The following is a 17,169-nucleotide window of genomic DNA, read 5'->3' on the forward strand; positions in this document are numbered from 1 at the left end:
ATGAGAGAGTTATGTCCAAAATACTCAAGGTAGATCTGTTTGCACAATTTTCAGATCTTATTACCAATTTTGTTCCTTGGACCTCCACCTGTTTCCAATTTGACTAAGATTCATGCTCTCCTTGCATTTATTAAGTTAGATCTCAACATTCATGATTTCTTGGGTAGCAAGATTGAATCCCATGATTAAAATCCACCAATATTTAATATATTTGTCAACTTTGCTCCATATTAACTGTAATAACCAAAATCACCTTATTCTTGAAAAATACACAAAAATACCCAAATAGCTCTTTTAATTAATTATGAGAAATTAAATCAAATAAATAATGATAAGTGCATGTTTATCACCCATTAGGCCCCATATTTTAAACCCCATTGGATCTTCGCCCATTTTCCAAGCCCATTCTTTGGTCCATTTATGTCCTGTGTTATTGCGCCCACTTGGGCCTCTAAACCATTCGGCCCATTCTAGACCAATTTTTAACCCAACATCATTGGTCCCTAGCCCATCTACCCCCGGACCAGAAACCTCTCTTACCCCATCCCTGAACCCGAGTCCAAATACCCAAGGATCTGTGGCCTCTTTTAACACAACCCCCCCTGCACCTGAGCCCTTCTACCCCTAATTTCAAATCTCATCTTGATCCCAACATTTTCAAAACCCCTTCCCCTATTGGTTGCCCCTTGTGTGAGGCCTCTTCACCTTGTTGCGAGTTTTAGTTGGGTCTTCTACCCACCACCACCTTTTGATACCCCAACACCATTTAATTTTATGTCTGACATGCTTATTTGGAATGTTAGGGGGCTTAACTCCCTATCTAAGCAAAGCTAAAGTAAAAAATACCATGCGTGACTTGAAAGTCTCCTTTTGTGCCCTTCTTGAGACTCATGTCCACTGTGACAATGCCCATCGGATTGCTCAGTCCCTTGCTTCCTCTTGGTATTTTATTTCAAACTCTAATATTCACCCCCAATGGTTAGATTTGGATTTTGTGGGACCTGTCTAAATTCCAAATCACTCTTTTGTCTGTATCTCCCCAATTAATGCATCTTCGCATCTCTTCTCCTTCGTCTTCCTCTTTCTTTTTCTCCATTATTCAAGGTTTCATTCAGGCTTCTTCCCGTGCTTCCCTCTAGGATGACCTTCGTGCTATCTCTTCCTTTCTATCTGGTCATCTTTGGGGCTTAGGTGGGGACTTCAACTTTGTCCACTTTTCCTATGAGCAGGTGGGTGGTTGTGCCCCCCTACAGGTGGTTGTTGATGCTTTCAATTCTTGCATTGAGGATCTGAGTTTAACTAATCTCCGATGGTCTAGCCATCACCTTACCTGGTCTAATTGTAGATCTGGGTCTGATTGTATTGCTTCTAAGCTTGATTGATTCTTAGTAAATGATCCTTGGCTCTCTTGCAGTCTTGTTATCCCTTCTCCTATGCCTTGTTCACCTCTCCCAATCTCTCTGATCACTCCCTTTGTCCCCTCCATCTTCAAGACTCCTCTTCCTTTGGCCCCAAACCTTCAAATTTCCGAACATATGACCTTTTAATTCCTCTTTCCTTCCCATCGTGAGGGAGACTTGGGGGAAGCCTGTTCATTGCCCCTCTCTCCTTCTCATTGCGTTCAAAGCGTAGAAATACTAAGGATGCTCTCTGTTCCTGGGACTTTTCAACCTTTGGCAGTATCTCCTCTAGGGTCTCCTCCTGTCGCTCTAATCTCTTAAGAGTCCAATCTTTCCTCCAAACTGACCCCCTCAACCCCTCTCTTGCTAATGACGAGAAGTCTTTCTCCTTGGAACTTTTCTCTATTAGCTCCCAAAAAGAAAGCTTTCTCCATCAGAAATCGAGAATCAAATGGCTCGATCTTGGAGACTCTAACATTGCATTTTCCGGAGGTCTCTTAAAAGTGCGCCACAACTGCAATTCCATCCCCATCCTTCTTGCTAGTAATGGCACTTGGATTTCTGACCCTCCTAGTATCAAGTCTGAGGTGATCTCCTTTTTCTTGGGCCTTCTCGCCCCTCGTTCCCTTCCTCCTCATTCTCCACTTCCCCTTTTCCTCCTTAACAAGTTTGTTGACCCTTCTTCCCTTGATTCTCTTCAAGTCACCCCCTCTATTGAGGAGATCCTCTTAGCTATCCGCTCCCACAAAGCTAACCAGGCTTTGGGGCGTGATGGCTTTAGCATGGGCTTTTTCCTTGCTGCCTGGGACTTTTCGAAAGAGGATCTTGTTTGAGTGGTCTATGGTTTATTTTTCAATCCTTCTCAACTTGCCTCCATCAACCAAACGTTTCTTTGCCTGACTCCCAATTCTCGTTGGCAAGGAAGAAAATTCAACCGAAACAGGAATTTCGACCTTGCAAAAGGTCGAAATTTTGATGTTTCGGTCAAAATTTTGGTCGAAACTAAACATTTTTTTCCTAGAAATTGGAACTTCAATTTCGGGCCTCGTATGGACTCAAAATGATTTGGATTCTTGCATACTACCTATTTCAAGCATAATAAACACAATGGAACTAATATTTCCCCCCCCCCCCCCCAAAAAAAAAAAAAACCATTGAAAATTTATCATTCAGGTATACTAATAAATGAGGTTCCGGCAAGTGCAAACTATATTGCATACATGCATAGAATCATCCACATACATGAATTGTTTGGTAGAATGGTTACGTGTACAACAAGTCAACAAAATAAAATGACGGACTAGATCAAGTGATGGTGTCTCACATATATTAAGTTGAAGCCTATATATCATATATACATAAAATAAAAATACATAATTTTAGAAAATAATTATTAAAATCAGAAAATGGAAAATGGTAGCAAATAATAAAAAGATAAGTTTAACAAAACATAATTATAGATCATAGTCCTATGCTAAACATATATTAATTTCAAGGCAATACAAGATTATTTAAGGCATGAACAAAACAAAAATTAAAAAAAGGGGAAATTTGGAACTCTTGGGTATGGCTCATGCTTCACATTCTATTGTTGCCAGAGTTTCCTTTGTAACTGTTATGGCTTAGGAGGTGTTTGGAGGCAAAAATGAGCAAAAGAGGTGTTTGAAGGCAAAGGAGTCATGGAAATTAGGTGAAAATGGGATAGAAATCAACAAAAACTAAGGAAAAACAAGTTGGAATTTTGAATTGGTAGAGACCTCCGAAATGGTTGAAATCTCCAAAATTTCTATCGAAATTTGACACTTTTCTGAAATAATTGGAATTTCGTTTCGTTTTTGAAAAATATAGACATTTCGACTGAAATGTAGACATTTCAATCGAAATTTGGACAATTTCGGTCGAATTTTCTTCTATGTGCTGGGGTCTCTGCTCTTACAAATTTCCATCCCATTTCTCTCGGCAATCTCCTCTACAAATTCATCTCCAAGATCATAGCCAATTGGCTTAAGAAAGTCATCTCCACTCTAGTGAGCCCTAACCAATCGGCCTTTATATCAGGTCACAGTATTGCAGATATTATCCTCTTTTGTGCAGAGATTGGCTAGGGGTTCGACAAAGCCTCCCATCCCCTACTACCTTCCTCAAAGTTGACCTCCATAAAGCTTTCGATTCCATTGGTTGGGACTTTATTAATGAGGTCCTTTCTTTTATGGGCTTCCCTTTTGCGTTTGTTCACTGGATTGAAGTCTGCATATCCTCTCCTTACTTCTCCATTACTACCAACGGCTCCCTTGCCGATTACTTTCACTCCAGGGTTTGTATCCGCCAAGGGCACCCCTTATCCCCCTTCCTCTTCTCTCTGTCTCTGGAGGTTCTCTTTCGGATCCTCCAATCCAAAACTGACCAACTCCTCATCTCCCTCATTCCCAAATGCAAAGCCCTCAACCAAACTCATCTGGCCTTTGCAGACAGTCTTATGATCTCTTCTAAAGCCTCCCACTCTTTTATTCCGTCCATCCTTTCGGCTCTCTCTTACTTTGAATCCCTCTCCGGTCTTAAGATGAACCTTGACAAATCCTCTATCTTCCTTTCAAATGTCTTTGACTTGGTTCGTGACACTTTCCATTAGCTCACTAGTTTCAAACTAGGTTCCTTTCCTATTGTCTACTTGGGTCTCCCCCTCATCCCTGGTAGACTCACCTACCACCATTGCACCCCTATGCTTGACCACATCCGTAAGAAACTTCAACTTTGGAAAGGCAAGATTCTTTTTTATACGGGCAGGGTGGTTCTCGTCAGATTGGTCCTTTAGTCTTCCTATCTCTACTGGTGTGGTATCTTCTCCATTCCTAAATCCATAATCCACTCAATGGAAAGTCTCTTCTGCGCCTTCCATTGGAAAGGCCAAGAATCTTCCCGTTTCCTTCACCCTATCAGTTGGGTAGCCATTTGCTAACCCAAATCAAAGGGTGGTCTGGGTATCTGTCGCATTTGTGATGTTTATGTGGCTTGCCTGATTAAGCTTATTTGGAAGATTGGTTCCAAGCATGATTCCATTTGGGTCAACTGGGTTTTTTCTTACCTCCCCAAATGTGACTCGATTTGGATGACCCCCCACCCCTTCCAACCCATCTTGGGTTTGGAGGAAGATTCTCCTCTTGGGGCCTATTGCCCTTTCTGCCATTTCTATTGGTTCCTCCATCTCCTTTTGGCTCGACCCGTGGCATCTAATGGACATTCTCTTCACTCTTGTTGGTCCCCATTCGTTGTATAAGTCATGTATACCCAAATATACCCCCCCCCCTCTCCACATTCATCTCTGTTGGCTCTTGGTGTCCCTCTCCTTTCCCCTGTCTCACAAAAGCTTGGTCCTCCCTTTTGCCTCTCATGGATATCCCCCAAGACATCACAATTTGGCTTCCCTCCTCTTCCAATACCTTCACCACTTCCCCACTTCCTCTACTTGGAACCTTCCCCCCCCCCCCCTCAGTCCCTTGGGCCCCCTGGTCTGGTTTAAAGGGCACATTCCCCGTCACTCCCTTACCCTTTGGAGAGCTCTAAACGTTGGTCTACCCACCCAAAGTTTCCTCATTAGCTGTCATATCCTAGCCAGCCCTAACTGTATACTTTGTTGTAATGGTTTAGAGGACCTTGACCATCTCTTTTTCACTTGTCCTTTTGCTAGTTCCCTTTGGGAGAAAACCCTTTCCTCTATTTGGCCCCGTTCGCACCACTCTCATGGTTTTGCTCGAGATTGGTCTTGGATATTGCGTACTTACTCAGGTTCTTCTATTTGTAATCGGGTTGCTAAGCTTGTTTTTTGTGCCACCATCCACCTCCTTTGGTGGGACCGTAACTTGAGGAGATGGACTTCTAAATCTCGTTCTCTGGACATGATTTGGGAAGCCGTCTTCTTCAATGTTTCCTCTAGGCTTTTGTCTTTTCCCCAGCCCTCTATTACGGACACCCCAAAGAACTGGCACATTGTTGTTACTTGGGGTCTTGACTCTGTCTTCCGGTCTCCCTCTTGATGGCCAGTCCCCTTGTACATTCTCTTTCTTAGTTTAATATATTTTTTTATTCACCCAACCAACCAAAAAAAAAAGCTCTTTGGTTAGGAGGGATATCAACAACCTCTTCATTTCCACTATTCTCCCCTTAAAGAGGATGGTGATGAGGGGTGAACAATATATACTCAAAAAGGCGACTACTTGGGAGAAAAGTTCCCTTAGGGAACAGGGATGGTTGCACAAATATTCAAGGAAAATGCATTTGAGTGCCTTAGCAGATTTGTTGACATGGGAATAGCAGAGAAGCCCAAACACCTTGAAGAAAGGATACTTGAATACCTTGAAGAAAGAAAGAAAGTAGAACCCTGAAGGGACAATGTATCCAAAGTTATTACTATGTGGAGCCTAGGAATTTTGGGGATATGTGGTTGATTAAAGGCAACTGTAAGGAGAACATTGTACCAAAAAGTTTTTGAACCATGCACACCAAATAAAATTCCCCTATTGGCTTGGAACAAATAATGATGCTTCCCCTCTAGTCTCTACCACTCCATTTTTTTTTTTTTTTGGGGGTGGGTGGGGTGGGGGGGTAGGGGAAGGGCAACATAAGCAACTTGATGGATGTACCGTTATCAGTTATCACCCAATTAATAGGAAAGCAAAACCCTGCATAGACAATGCCTGTCCTTAAATAATTATATTCACATATTCCCACAATACACGTTAACAGGGACTATTCCCAGCTACATGTTCTTAGAAATTCTTAAGTCACTTTAACATCTAGTCATTTGAAATTCAATTTCAGTACGATCCTGTTTGCATCTTCACTCATTGACAAATGGTCTGTATTATCTAGGTGCTCATGCAACTATATGTGTATTGTCTAGGTGTTCTTGCAACTTATATTCTTTCCTGCTTCATACTTCGGAAAGTCCTGCCATGTAGTTACATATGGAATGCTGTTCTTGGGGTATAGATCAATTATATAGAATTTCATGGTTGTTGATGGAAAATCAGTTGATGGTTAGTTTTTTCTTTTCATTTTTTATTCCTCATGGCAGTCAGAGGAGCTACCCTGGACTGTTCTCCACATTCAGTACCCTGAATGGCCTGACCATGGAGTGCCCCGAGACACACTTGATGTCCGTGCAATCTTGAAAAGGATCTATCATGTGCCACCTAGTCTTGGCCACATAGTTGTGCACTGCAGGTTTTCATCATTTCATCTGAATGGTCTTTCAGTGCATCAATAATTCATCCTTTCTGAGATTCTCTGCTTTTTTTTTTCAGTGCGGGTATTGGGAGAACAGGTGCATTTTGTACAATTCTCAACACAGTCCAGAGAATCCTTGCTGGAGATAAGTCAGCCTTAGATCTTGTTAACACTATAAGCATCTTCAGAACTCAGCGTATTGGGATGGTCCAAACATTGGTATAGTATATCTTTCTTGCTTTGGAAGGTTATTCCTTTTTGTATGGAATTTCAAGGTGATTAAAGCTTTCTTATATAATAAGTCTCTTAAAAGCTAACACTAAGTGGCCAACCACTTTAGTACTCCTTGTTGCATTTGAGCAGTAAGTAGTTAAAACAGAAGTTTCTTAGGGGTACTTATTTCTACTTGAAGGTAACTATCACTTGACACTGGTAATTTTTATTGTGATGTGACTGATTTTGTTTAGGATCATCTCGAAGTATGGTACCTGATTCTTTTGTAATTCTCAATGGTGTTGGTGGCACTGGTTAAATCAAACATGAAAACCTCTTTTATTTATTTATTTTTGTTTTGTGGATTCCCAATTTGATTCCACCAATTCATATAGGTTGCACTACTTGAAACTTTCTTGTGAAAACATTTGCCTTTTCTGTTAAGTTATTTGTTACATCATAGCTCATGTCTTCTCTCACAAATTTTACTCAAGTTCTTTTCGGCCCTCATTTTCTCAGAACCTTTTTTCTTTGGTGAAAATTTTCTCAGAGCCTTATTAATACTGTTTCACCCTTCTTCTTCATTCTCTTCTTCTCTCTTTTATTATTACTTATACTATATATCTGGTGATCTTATTGGCACTTTCATTTTTCTCATAGTTCCGCATATGATTTATCAACCTTTTCTTGTCCTCCTCATCATGTGCGTCCAGGTGGTGGGTGGTGTTGAAGTAGTCAACTTCCTCAGTATTCTGGCAAATTTCTAAGATCGTTGATCTTTTCCTCTGGATTATTCGAGAACCTTGGGCATTATAAGTCATCCATCCAAAACTGGCAGACTGTTGTATAGTTTGAGAATTGCAGCTCAGGTTAGGTAAGAAAAAGCTCAAGGTTACACATTGAGTTTTCCTGGTCTAAATAGGCTTCCCCTTTGGCTCTTCTACACCCTAGGGATTTAGCTTGAGTTGCTCATGTTGGCCCATAGCTCTGAAATCTACAATTATGTCTGTGGAATATTACCGTAGACTAAATATTCCAGAATACAGCCACCACCAACATCTGAGCCAGTATGTTGATAAAATGCCACTGTCGATCTGGGAGTTTTAGCTAGTTTTTTATGTAAATCCAATTGTAGGGTTAGGGTTTCTTGAAGAGATCCCCTAGAATTTAGAATTTACCCAGAATCTTCTAGCAAATAAGGTAAAAATATTATGGAATCCCTAGGATTGGTAGAAAGAAAGCTAAACAAATTTTCGACTGTGGAAAAGATGGATATGGCTTGAAGGGAAAATTAGGGAATGGTCACCATGGGAAGAATCTTGAGACCTCTCTTTAATTCTTTTTCTACTTTTCTTTTCTTTTCTTTTTTCCTTTCTTCTCTTTTATTTTTCCTTTTTTCCTTTCTTCTCTTTTATTTTTCCTTTTTTCCTTTTTTCCTTTTTTCTTTTCCTTTCTTTTTCCTTTTTATTCTGGATTTTTTTTTCCTGCCAAAAACAGAGAAGAAAGACAGAGAACTGAGAAGAGGGTGGGGGGGGGGGGTTCTGAAAGAGCAAGGGGAAGGGGTAGTAAAGCTGTGGTGGTTGGGGAGGGTGGTTCTGGTGTGTGCAGAACAGGGGAGGGGTAGGGGGCACCTTGCGGGTGAGGGAGGGGCTGGGGCTTTGCTGGGAATGCAGGAATATTGGAGGGAGAGGGTCTGCAATGTGGTTGGGAGGGTCTCCTAGGGTTGCATAAGGAAGGGAAGGGGTGGTGAAACCTGTGGGTGAGAGAGGGCGCCGGGGAAGGGGAAGCAACTGCTGTACTTGTTTATTTCCTGGACTCTTGTGGAAGCTTGCTTGAATGCTTGTAGATTGCTGGAATGAAGAAGAAGAAGCTGAAATCGGTGGTAGAGGTGCTGGTCCTTGAACAAAACTCTTACTCAACCGTGGCCCCTTTAACTAGGAAACGATGATCTGCAACTCAATCACTTTTATTCAGTAATCAGACTTCGGATTACAAAGAAAGAATAGGCTGTTATTTATAGCCTGCTAGAAGTCTCTAGTACTAAGTGGGGATAGGATCCCACCACATAATCCTGACTCTTGAAAAAGGATCTAAACATCTAAAGGCACATGCTGAAAATAAAACTTTTAGTTAACTACTTAGACTCTAATAAGCACATGCTTAAACTCTATTTTAATTTAAACTCATAACTGACATGTGCAAGACTAAAGAATCAGGTTCTTATTAACTCAAATTGAACTTCCTAACTGACTGAAACTCTTCAAAATTGAAAGATAAAATTCTGAAAATAGAAATCAGCCGCTAAAATTCCTTGTTTGACTACTTCATTAACGAAGGATTTCGAGCACTTTCCTTTCAAATTCCACCATCTTATTCTGGGATAGTTTACCTTGGACCTTTTATGTGTTCTTGGGACTAAGCACATATCCAAGACCACAAGTCTATGTTGTGCAGTTAAGCTTTCCCTCGATATCACCTTGCAATCCTTGCACAACAATCTATTAGTCCTTCTAGTTAGGAAGAAATCTATTTGGCTTCTATGTTGTCCACTTTTGAAGGTAATTAAATGTTCATCTCTCTTTTTGAAGTAAGTATTTATAATAGATAGATCAAAAGCAGTAGCAAAATCTAAAATTGAAATCCCCTCGTTCCTTTCTCCAAAACCATATCCTCCATGTACACTCTCATATCCTCTTTGATCTTTTCCAATATGTTTATTTAAATCACCTCCTATGATAATCTTTTCTCCTTGACAAATTCCTTGCATTAATCCATCCATATTTTCCCAAAATTCTAGCTTTAAACTTTCATCTAATCCTACTTGAGGTGCATATGCCCAAATTATATTTATGAACTCCTTCTCCATTACAAGCTTGATAGCAATAATCCTATCACCCACTCTTTTAACATCCACCACATCATTTTTTTAAATCTTTATCCACTATTATACCCACTCCATTTTTATTTGTTTTATCCCCAGTATACCAAAGTTTAAAGTCATCCAACTCTTTGGCTTTTTTACCCTTCCATCTAATCTCTTGAATGCAAGCTATATTAATCCTTCTTCTCCTCATAACATCTATCAATTCTAAGCTCTTACCAGATAAAGATTCTATGTTCCAAGATGCCAATCTAATCATACGTTTATAGACTAGCTTCTTTACCCACACTCGTCCACGGTGCAGGAACCCTTGCCTATTTATCACCGCATCTAGGCGCCGATGCGACACGTCGCCTACAGGGGACGCCCTAACTAACCCTTGCCCACTTATCACTACACTCGGGCCATAGTGTAGTGTGTTGCTTCTTTTGTTGAGGAACGCCCTAGCATAGCTTTTATCATATAAGGTCGAATCCATGAAAAAAGGTTTGGCTAGATTTTTTTCCGGCACCGGCTGCCAACATGACGCACCAACCCTCCTTTACCGGGCTTGGGACCCAGCAGCAAATTTGAATCATATATACTCATATATATATAATCGATAAAATGCATAATCTAACTTTTTGTTAATTTTGAATCTAATTTATTATTCAATTTGAACCATCTAATATATAAAAATATTGATATAATATAAACGTATTAAACAATTGGGTGACTAACAAACACAATTTTATGTTAATATTTGGAATTTATACTTTTTATTGTTCTAATTTTAATATATGCATAATCAACTAGTAAGACACTAAAATTACTTCTTTAGAGGGGTGCAAAAGGGAGTTTTATGATATTTACAAACTATGTGGTACTTCATGATTTATTTTCTAGTATTAATGTCACCACAAAATAAATCAAACTCTCAATCGCACACCTAGAGTCCTCACCACCATAATACATTTTAAAAGATAAAAAAATGTTAAATGGTTTAAAGTATCTATTATACTCTTTTAATTAAAACCCAATTGTTTTTACCTAGAAGAAAATAGAAATGTTGTTAGATTCAAAATACCATAGGCATCGTATAAAGAGGCCAATATCAAACAATAAGATATAGAATCACAAAGTAATATAATCTTATGTCAAAAGCAGTTGCCCATATGAAACAGAAGAAGTAAAAATAAAACAACATGAACTCGAACAGGGTGAGTTGAGGCATATGAACAATATTTTCCCTTAAGGTATTTGAATGCCCCCCCTTAAGTGGTACTGGGTTTGACCTTGGCGTCCTCACCTCCAAGATATAACGACTCCTTTAGATTTGAAGGCTAGCACTCCAACAGATTCTACTTGCAGAGAAGATATAGGAAGGGAAGAAAGAATAAACAAGAATTGTTTCATTTTTCAAAATACGATTTTTTCAACTCCAAAAAACCAAAGAGCCAACTTTTGTTTTTAATTTCTCATATATACTCCTAAACTCTTATAGGACACCTATATAGAAGAGTGGCATTTGTTTGTAAGCTCACCTCTGAAGAGAAAGAGTTGTGACTGATCGTACAGTCACCTCCCCACAGCAAAACCCAAAAATGGGTTTTCTGGATCATAGCCCATGACCCACGTCCCATCATAGACATTTAATATTAATTAATTAATACTATATATGTCCCATGGCCTGGTCGGACTAGGGTCTATGGACCACGGCCTCAGCCAAGCCTAACTCGGCCTAGCTCGGCACATGCGCGTGATCCATATTTAACTCTCTACCGGCATACACCCCACTTAGGAGCAATCCATGTATATATAATCAATATTATCATTAGCTCCATCTAATGTGGGACTAAACAAATATGGTAAATTAGGTTACCTTGTAAATTCCAAATTGCCAAAATCGTTGGATCGGAATCTTTACATACAGACGAGTCCTATTAAGGTAAGAATCAAACAAGAGTCCTAAAACAAAACTAGGGAGATAGAGTTTTAACATTTTTTGAAACTTATATAAATAATATATTATATTGTATTATTATATTTTTAAACCAAAAATCCAACAATTTATATAAGTTCAAAAAAACATTAAAACTCTACCTCCCTAGTTTTGTTTTAGGACTCTCGTTTGATTCTTACCTCTATAGGACTCATCTGGATGTAAAGATTCCGATTCCAAGGATTTTGGCAATTCAACATTTACAAGGTAACCTAATTTACCATATTTGTTTAGTCCCACATTGGATGGAGCTAATGATAATATTGATTATATATACATTGATTGCTCCCAAGTGGAGTGTATGCTTGTAGAGAGTTAAATATGGATCACGCGCATGTGCTGAGCTAGGCCGAGTCGGGCTTGGTTGAGACTGTGGTCCCTAGTCCGACCAGGCCATGAGACATATATAGTATTAATTAATTAATATTAAATGTCTATGATGGGTCATGGCTTATGATCCAGAAAACCCATTTTTGGGTTTGTTGTGGTGTGGTGACTGTATGATCAGTCACAACTCTTTCCCTTCAGAGGTGAGCTTACGAACAAATGCCTCTCTTCTATATAGGTGTCCATACGAGTTTGGGAGTATTAAAAACAAGAGTTGGTTTTTTGGAGTAGAAAAAATCGTGTTCTGAAAAGTGAAAAAAATTATTGTTTTTGCTTTCTTCCCTTCATGTGTTGTTTACTACCTTTGTAAGTAGAATCTGTTGGAGTGCTAACCTTTAGATCTAAAGGAGTCGTTGTATCTTGGAGGTGAGGACGCCAAGGTTAAACCCGATCTGCACTTAAGGGGGAGTTCAAATGCCTTAAGGAAAAGTATTGTTCGTATGCCTCAACTCACCCTGTTTGTGTTGTTCTATTTTCGCTTCTTCTATTTCATATGGGTAAGTGCTTTTGACATAAGATTATATTACTTTGTGATTCTGTATCTTATTGTTTGATATTGGCCTTCTTTATACGATGCCTTTGGTATTCTAATTCTAACAAATGTAAATAACATATACCTTAGAATAGAGTTTAGTATGATTTTATTCTTCTGAGTCGAATTTTTTTGAATAACACCAATAATGTTGGCCAATTCTGGATTGAAATAAGATTCTTATAAAAATATGTATAAGTTACATTCTAGCATTGATTCATTTATCAATCTCTTTGCAAGTTAATTTCATGTTCATTTGATTGTTTCATTCATAAAAAAGATAGATGATAGATATTAGATCCTTAACATCATTGGCAGCAGAGACATCAGCTTAACAATTAATATGGTAAAAAATATCTTTTAAGTTTAAATACATTATTTTCTATAAAAACTTTAATGTATAGATCATGCCATTCTAATTTCTCTTGAAAACCTTTTATTTATATGTTCCAAATTAGGATTGTTGATCTATAAGCAAGAATGACTTGAGTTGGTTTTCAACTATCGTTTATAGGATGAGGCTAGTACACATATTTACACTCCTAATAAGTTCTGAGTTAAACTTGTTTTATGCTTTGATCATTAAAAAGACCCTAATATAGTTTAATTGGAATTTTGATCTTAGAATGCCCTAGCTTAAGAGTGACGATTTGTGACCTTAGTCTTATGGCCTTTGAAATGTACCCTAATTAATTAGAATTTTGATTCTAAAACACCCTGATCAAATTGGATTTGAATTTTGATGCTAAGTCAATTAATAGTTATTTACGTAAATATTTTTAATACAAATGTAGGATGTAACAAACAACTTAGTTTGTTTTTATGGTAACACATTCAAAATTAAAATAATCAATAATATATTTTTATCCAATGACAACAACGAAAGAAATAGAAAATTATCTAAGACGAAGTGGACTCATTCGATCAAAATTAAGGCTTGAATCAAAGTTAATATGAGGGTTAATATTATAATTAGATCTATGGTTAAAGTCCAGGTTTGGACTAGGGCCAAAATCAGGGTCAAGACCAAGGCCAAAATTAAGGTCAAGATCATGAGCAGGCAAGGTGGGGCAAAGAGTATCCCAAGCCCGCCCTTGGCCCTGATTCAAGGCCAGAATATTTTGGCCCTGACCAGCCCTCATGGCCAAAATCTTGAGCTGAGGCCTTGTTTGGGCTTTAGGGCGGGTCAGGCCACTAGGCCCAAACTTGCACCCTTACAAATTGATAACACAAGCACATGGATTTGGTTTCAGTACGCAAGTAGCAAACCATAAATCATCAATCAACTTCTGAAAGAAATTTTATCAAGTGCATGTTTCACATGGCTTCTTGGGCTTCAGCTTCTTCTGGCTCACTTCTAATGATTGCAGTGTCTAAAAGGCCGTGCCCAGCTAAATTAGCGTGCTAGGAACCTGTGCACTTGTAAGCTAGAGAGGCTGAAGAAGCAGCCTTCTGGGGTTTATGGTGCCTCTGGTTCTAAAGATTCTTAATAAAATAATCATATTCAGCCCACCATAAGTTGTTCAGGATCATTCTTTCAAGGGGGGGAAAATTTGTTCAAGGGATCCCTAGAAGCAGAAGCACTAGAATCCCATCCAAACATGCACTGCTTCTGGCAACTGGTTTTTACCCATGAACATTTTGAGAACTCACTTTTTGGAGCTCCACACAATCAGGCCAAAAAGCGGAGTTGGACCAAGATCTTGTGAATTGGAGCAATTTTTTCTGGTTGAATCGAAACCAGATTTCAGCAGGAAATATGCAATTTCGAGGATATTACTCAGATATTCGAGATTTTAACTCGCACCTCATCTAGGAATCCAAAAAATGAGACATTACCAAGCTCTTGGTGAGTTCTTGATCTTTTGCCCATTAGCTGGCGATGATAAATATTGTGAAGTATGCACTAATATCTTATGACCATTTTGATATTGATTTGCCAAATCAGGTGCTACATTTCAGAATTCTAAGAGTACACCATCTAGTATTTTGGATAGTAATTTCTGGATCCTGCTAAGTTGCACTGTTTTTATTAATTGGAGCCTACCATTCAAACTGAAAGGGCAGAATGATCACTTGAGATCTGAACACATTTTTATCCAAGTAAATAATTTTTTCTAATGTTCTTCATTTCCTGATTTTTATCAGGAGCAATTCCGTTTTTGCTATGATGCCATTATTGATGAACTGGAAGACCTTATTTCAGAATCTAGCCCCTAGAAACAAGAAATTCAGAACAGGTATTCTCTTGCTCCTGCTGCAAGCTTATTTATGTGATTTTGCAATTACTACTGAACCTTGTATCCATGCACTAGACAGGGCTTTGGTTTTTTATCTAGTATTTATCGGATGATATGTTGATGCAGGTATATAATGTTTGCAGCTGGGCCTGCTGTCAGATTGTTGTAGTTGAGTAGAAGGGGAAAAACTATTGGCTATGAGCTTAGTTGTTTATCTGGAAGCTGGAGAATCAAACATCCCTTTCCCCTATCTGTGTCATCTTTAATTGGCAGCATGTTTTAAGTATCTAGTTGTAGAACTGAGAGTGCTGGAGAACAATGAAGCCAATGCCCATCTATCCGTGTGCTTATTCTTGGTGGTCATGCTGTTCTTAACTGCAATATACATTCCATCCTTGGTAATGATTGACCCCCCGTGATGACTTTCTTCCCCATTTGTCAAAATAGAAAAGCAAATTTTGGAATATTCATTTTGATGCCTCACTTACAGAGCCTATGTATCAAGTTTCTGATAGATATGAACTTTTTGCAGTTATTCAAGTAAGCAAAATTGTGCATTATATTTTTCATTTGCATATTCCTCGTTGCAGCATTCAAATGCACTTTGAGTGGCAGAAACAAGTAGACCTGAAACTATTTATAGTACACATCATACAGATTCTGAACTTGGAGAACCATTGCACCTGGAAAAAAAAGAAAAAAAAAAGTTGGAGAACCTAAAAACCCAGAACTGATAACCTTCTGTTTGTATAATGGGTAAAGTAACTGCATCTGTTTCTTTTATTAGTTGATGCAGTTACTTGATACTAGTAACTGAAGTAGGATTTTCTCTGAAAAGATAAGATTGGTGGGTCTTCTTGTTTTTGTTGAATTTGTTTATCCTTCAGCTAATTTTGGGGTGTTATTATTATTGTTTATGAGCAACCCAATTGTGGTCACATTGAATCATTTCACAATCCAACCTGAAAGCAACAGATTCAAACAGTGGAACCTCTCTGCTAATGTCCTTGATAAGCCTGAAGCTGATTAAGCACCCAGTGGTTTTCATTATCCAAATTTCTCAATGCTTTGGTGGAGAGGATTTTAGCACTTGTTCCTTTCCAAGTATAATTGAGTTCTCACTGATTGCAAGTGTGAAAGCATATTGTTTGTTCATATTGAACCCTGATTCATAGCCATTTGGCACATGTAATTGGGCGTGTTCAGTGGGCAACAAAAAAGTCTTCCTCTACGACAAGTAAACAATGAGAAAGACATCATCTCTAGCAGGTCTACTTGCATCATTATTTGAAAGCAAATTCTAGAGTTTGATTGCCAACTTCTCTTTCATACTAGTTTGCACTGTAACGTTGAAACATGGACCAGACAGGGAAGTGCTAGAAACTCATGATAGCGCACCCCTGTCACTCTCTGATGAAATGAGCTCTCTTTTCTCATTTTGCTCTAAGAATGCTTTATTTATAGTATGGTGATTTCAAAAAATTTGTAGATTGTGGAATGGTATTTGATCAAACAGTCCCTTTCCCCATGGCTATGTCAAGTGAAGTATAATATTTTCTTTTCTTATTGAGATCAAATGATGTTTCTTGACAGAATTAATTTAAAAATGGGTAAAGATTATTTTAAAAAAATTTGAAGAATCAGAATCAGATGGGACAGTTGTACAAGTTTAGAATTTAGGATGGGTCAAAGTAAGATGAGAAGACCAAGTCAAGTGATTTCAAATATGAAAATGAAGAAAAATGGTAGAAGTTTGTTCTTCTTTCCTAATCTTCCCACCCATTGGAGTTTGAGGAGATTCTTCGGACAGATTGGTTTTAAGTTTTTTTTTTTTTCTCTCTCTCTCAGATCCTTGACCCTATTTTTGTACCCTAAAAAGAAGAAGAAGACAATTAAAACATTTCATATTGAGTCAATTTGGGATGACTTTGTCATATGAATCCCCCTCCATCGTTTTAAATTTTTTTTTATGTTCATCTTGTAATTGCTTTTCCTGCTACTTACATGGAGTTTTCCTGCAACTTGCAGGGACAAGTGGTTAAACAAAATATCTATTTTCTTTTTTATTTTCTATGACATCTATTTAATGATAAATTAATCAACTAAGGAGAGTGTTGTTCTACTTGTAGAGTACCTAAATGATGGACTTAATTTTGTCAAAACTTTAGGGTTCATAGGATTGGATCATGGAATTTTAGAATTCAGGGTTGATTCTAAGGTTGTGTGGATCAATTTTTATTCAATCTCAATTCAAATCAAAATTTAGTGGGGATTTAATGACACTGAATATAAAATTCTAAATGTTTACCAAA

At 38.3% G+C, this 17,169-nt stretch overlaps 1 protein-coding gene across 2 annotated transcripts in view; it reads left to right on the forward strand.

Moving 5' to 3' along the window:
- Window positions 1-16,526, forward strand: part of LOC149016759 (protein-tyrosine-phosphatase PTP1-like) — a 40,754-nt gene extending 24,228 nt beyond the window's left edge. The window contains exons 6-9 of one of the 2 annotated variants that reach the window (XM_089154831.1): window positions 6,472-6,620; window positions 6,701-6,842; window positions 14,766-14,857; window positions 15,001-16,526. In XM_089154831.1, coding sequence (XP_089010957.1) covers window positions 6,472-6,620; window positions 6,701-6,842; window positions 14,766-14,837 — 363 coding nt within the window. In that variant the 3' untranslated portion in view covers window positions 14,838-14,857; window positions 15,001-16,526. Of the gene's footprint in view, window positions 1-6,471; window positions 6,621-6,700; window positions 6,843-14,765; window positions 14,858-14,983 lie in introns of both variants that reach the window. The other variant, XM_089154829.1, reaches the window with a different exon arrangement.
- The last annotated feature ends 643 nt before the right edge of the window (window positions 16,527-17,169 follow it).

The sequence above is a fragment of the Hakea prostrata genome, chromosome 5 (assembly GCF_041222555.1).
Source record: "Hakea prostrata isolate BN-2017 chromosome 5, UWA_Hpros_2, whole genome shotgun sequence".
Taxonomy (NCBI): domain Eukaryota; kingdom Viridiplantae; phylum Streptophyta; class Magnoliopsida; order Proteales; family Proteaceae; genus Hakea; species Hakea prostrata.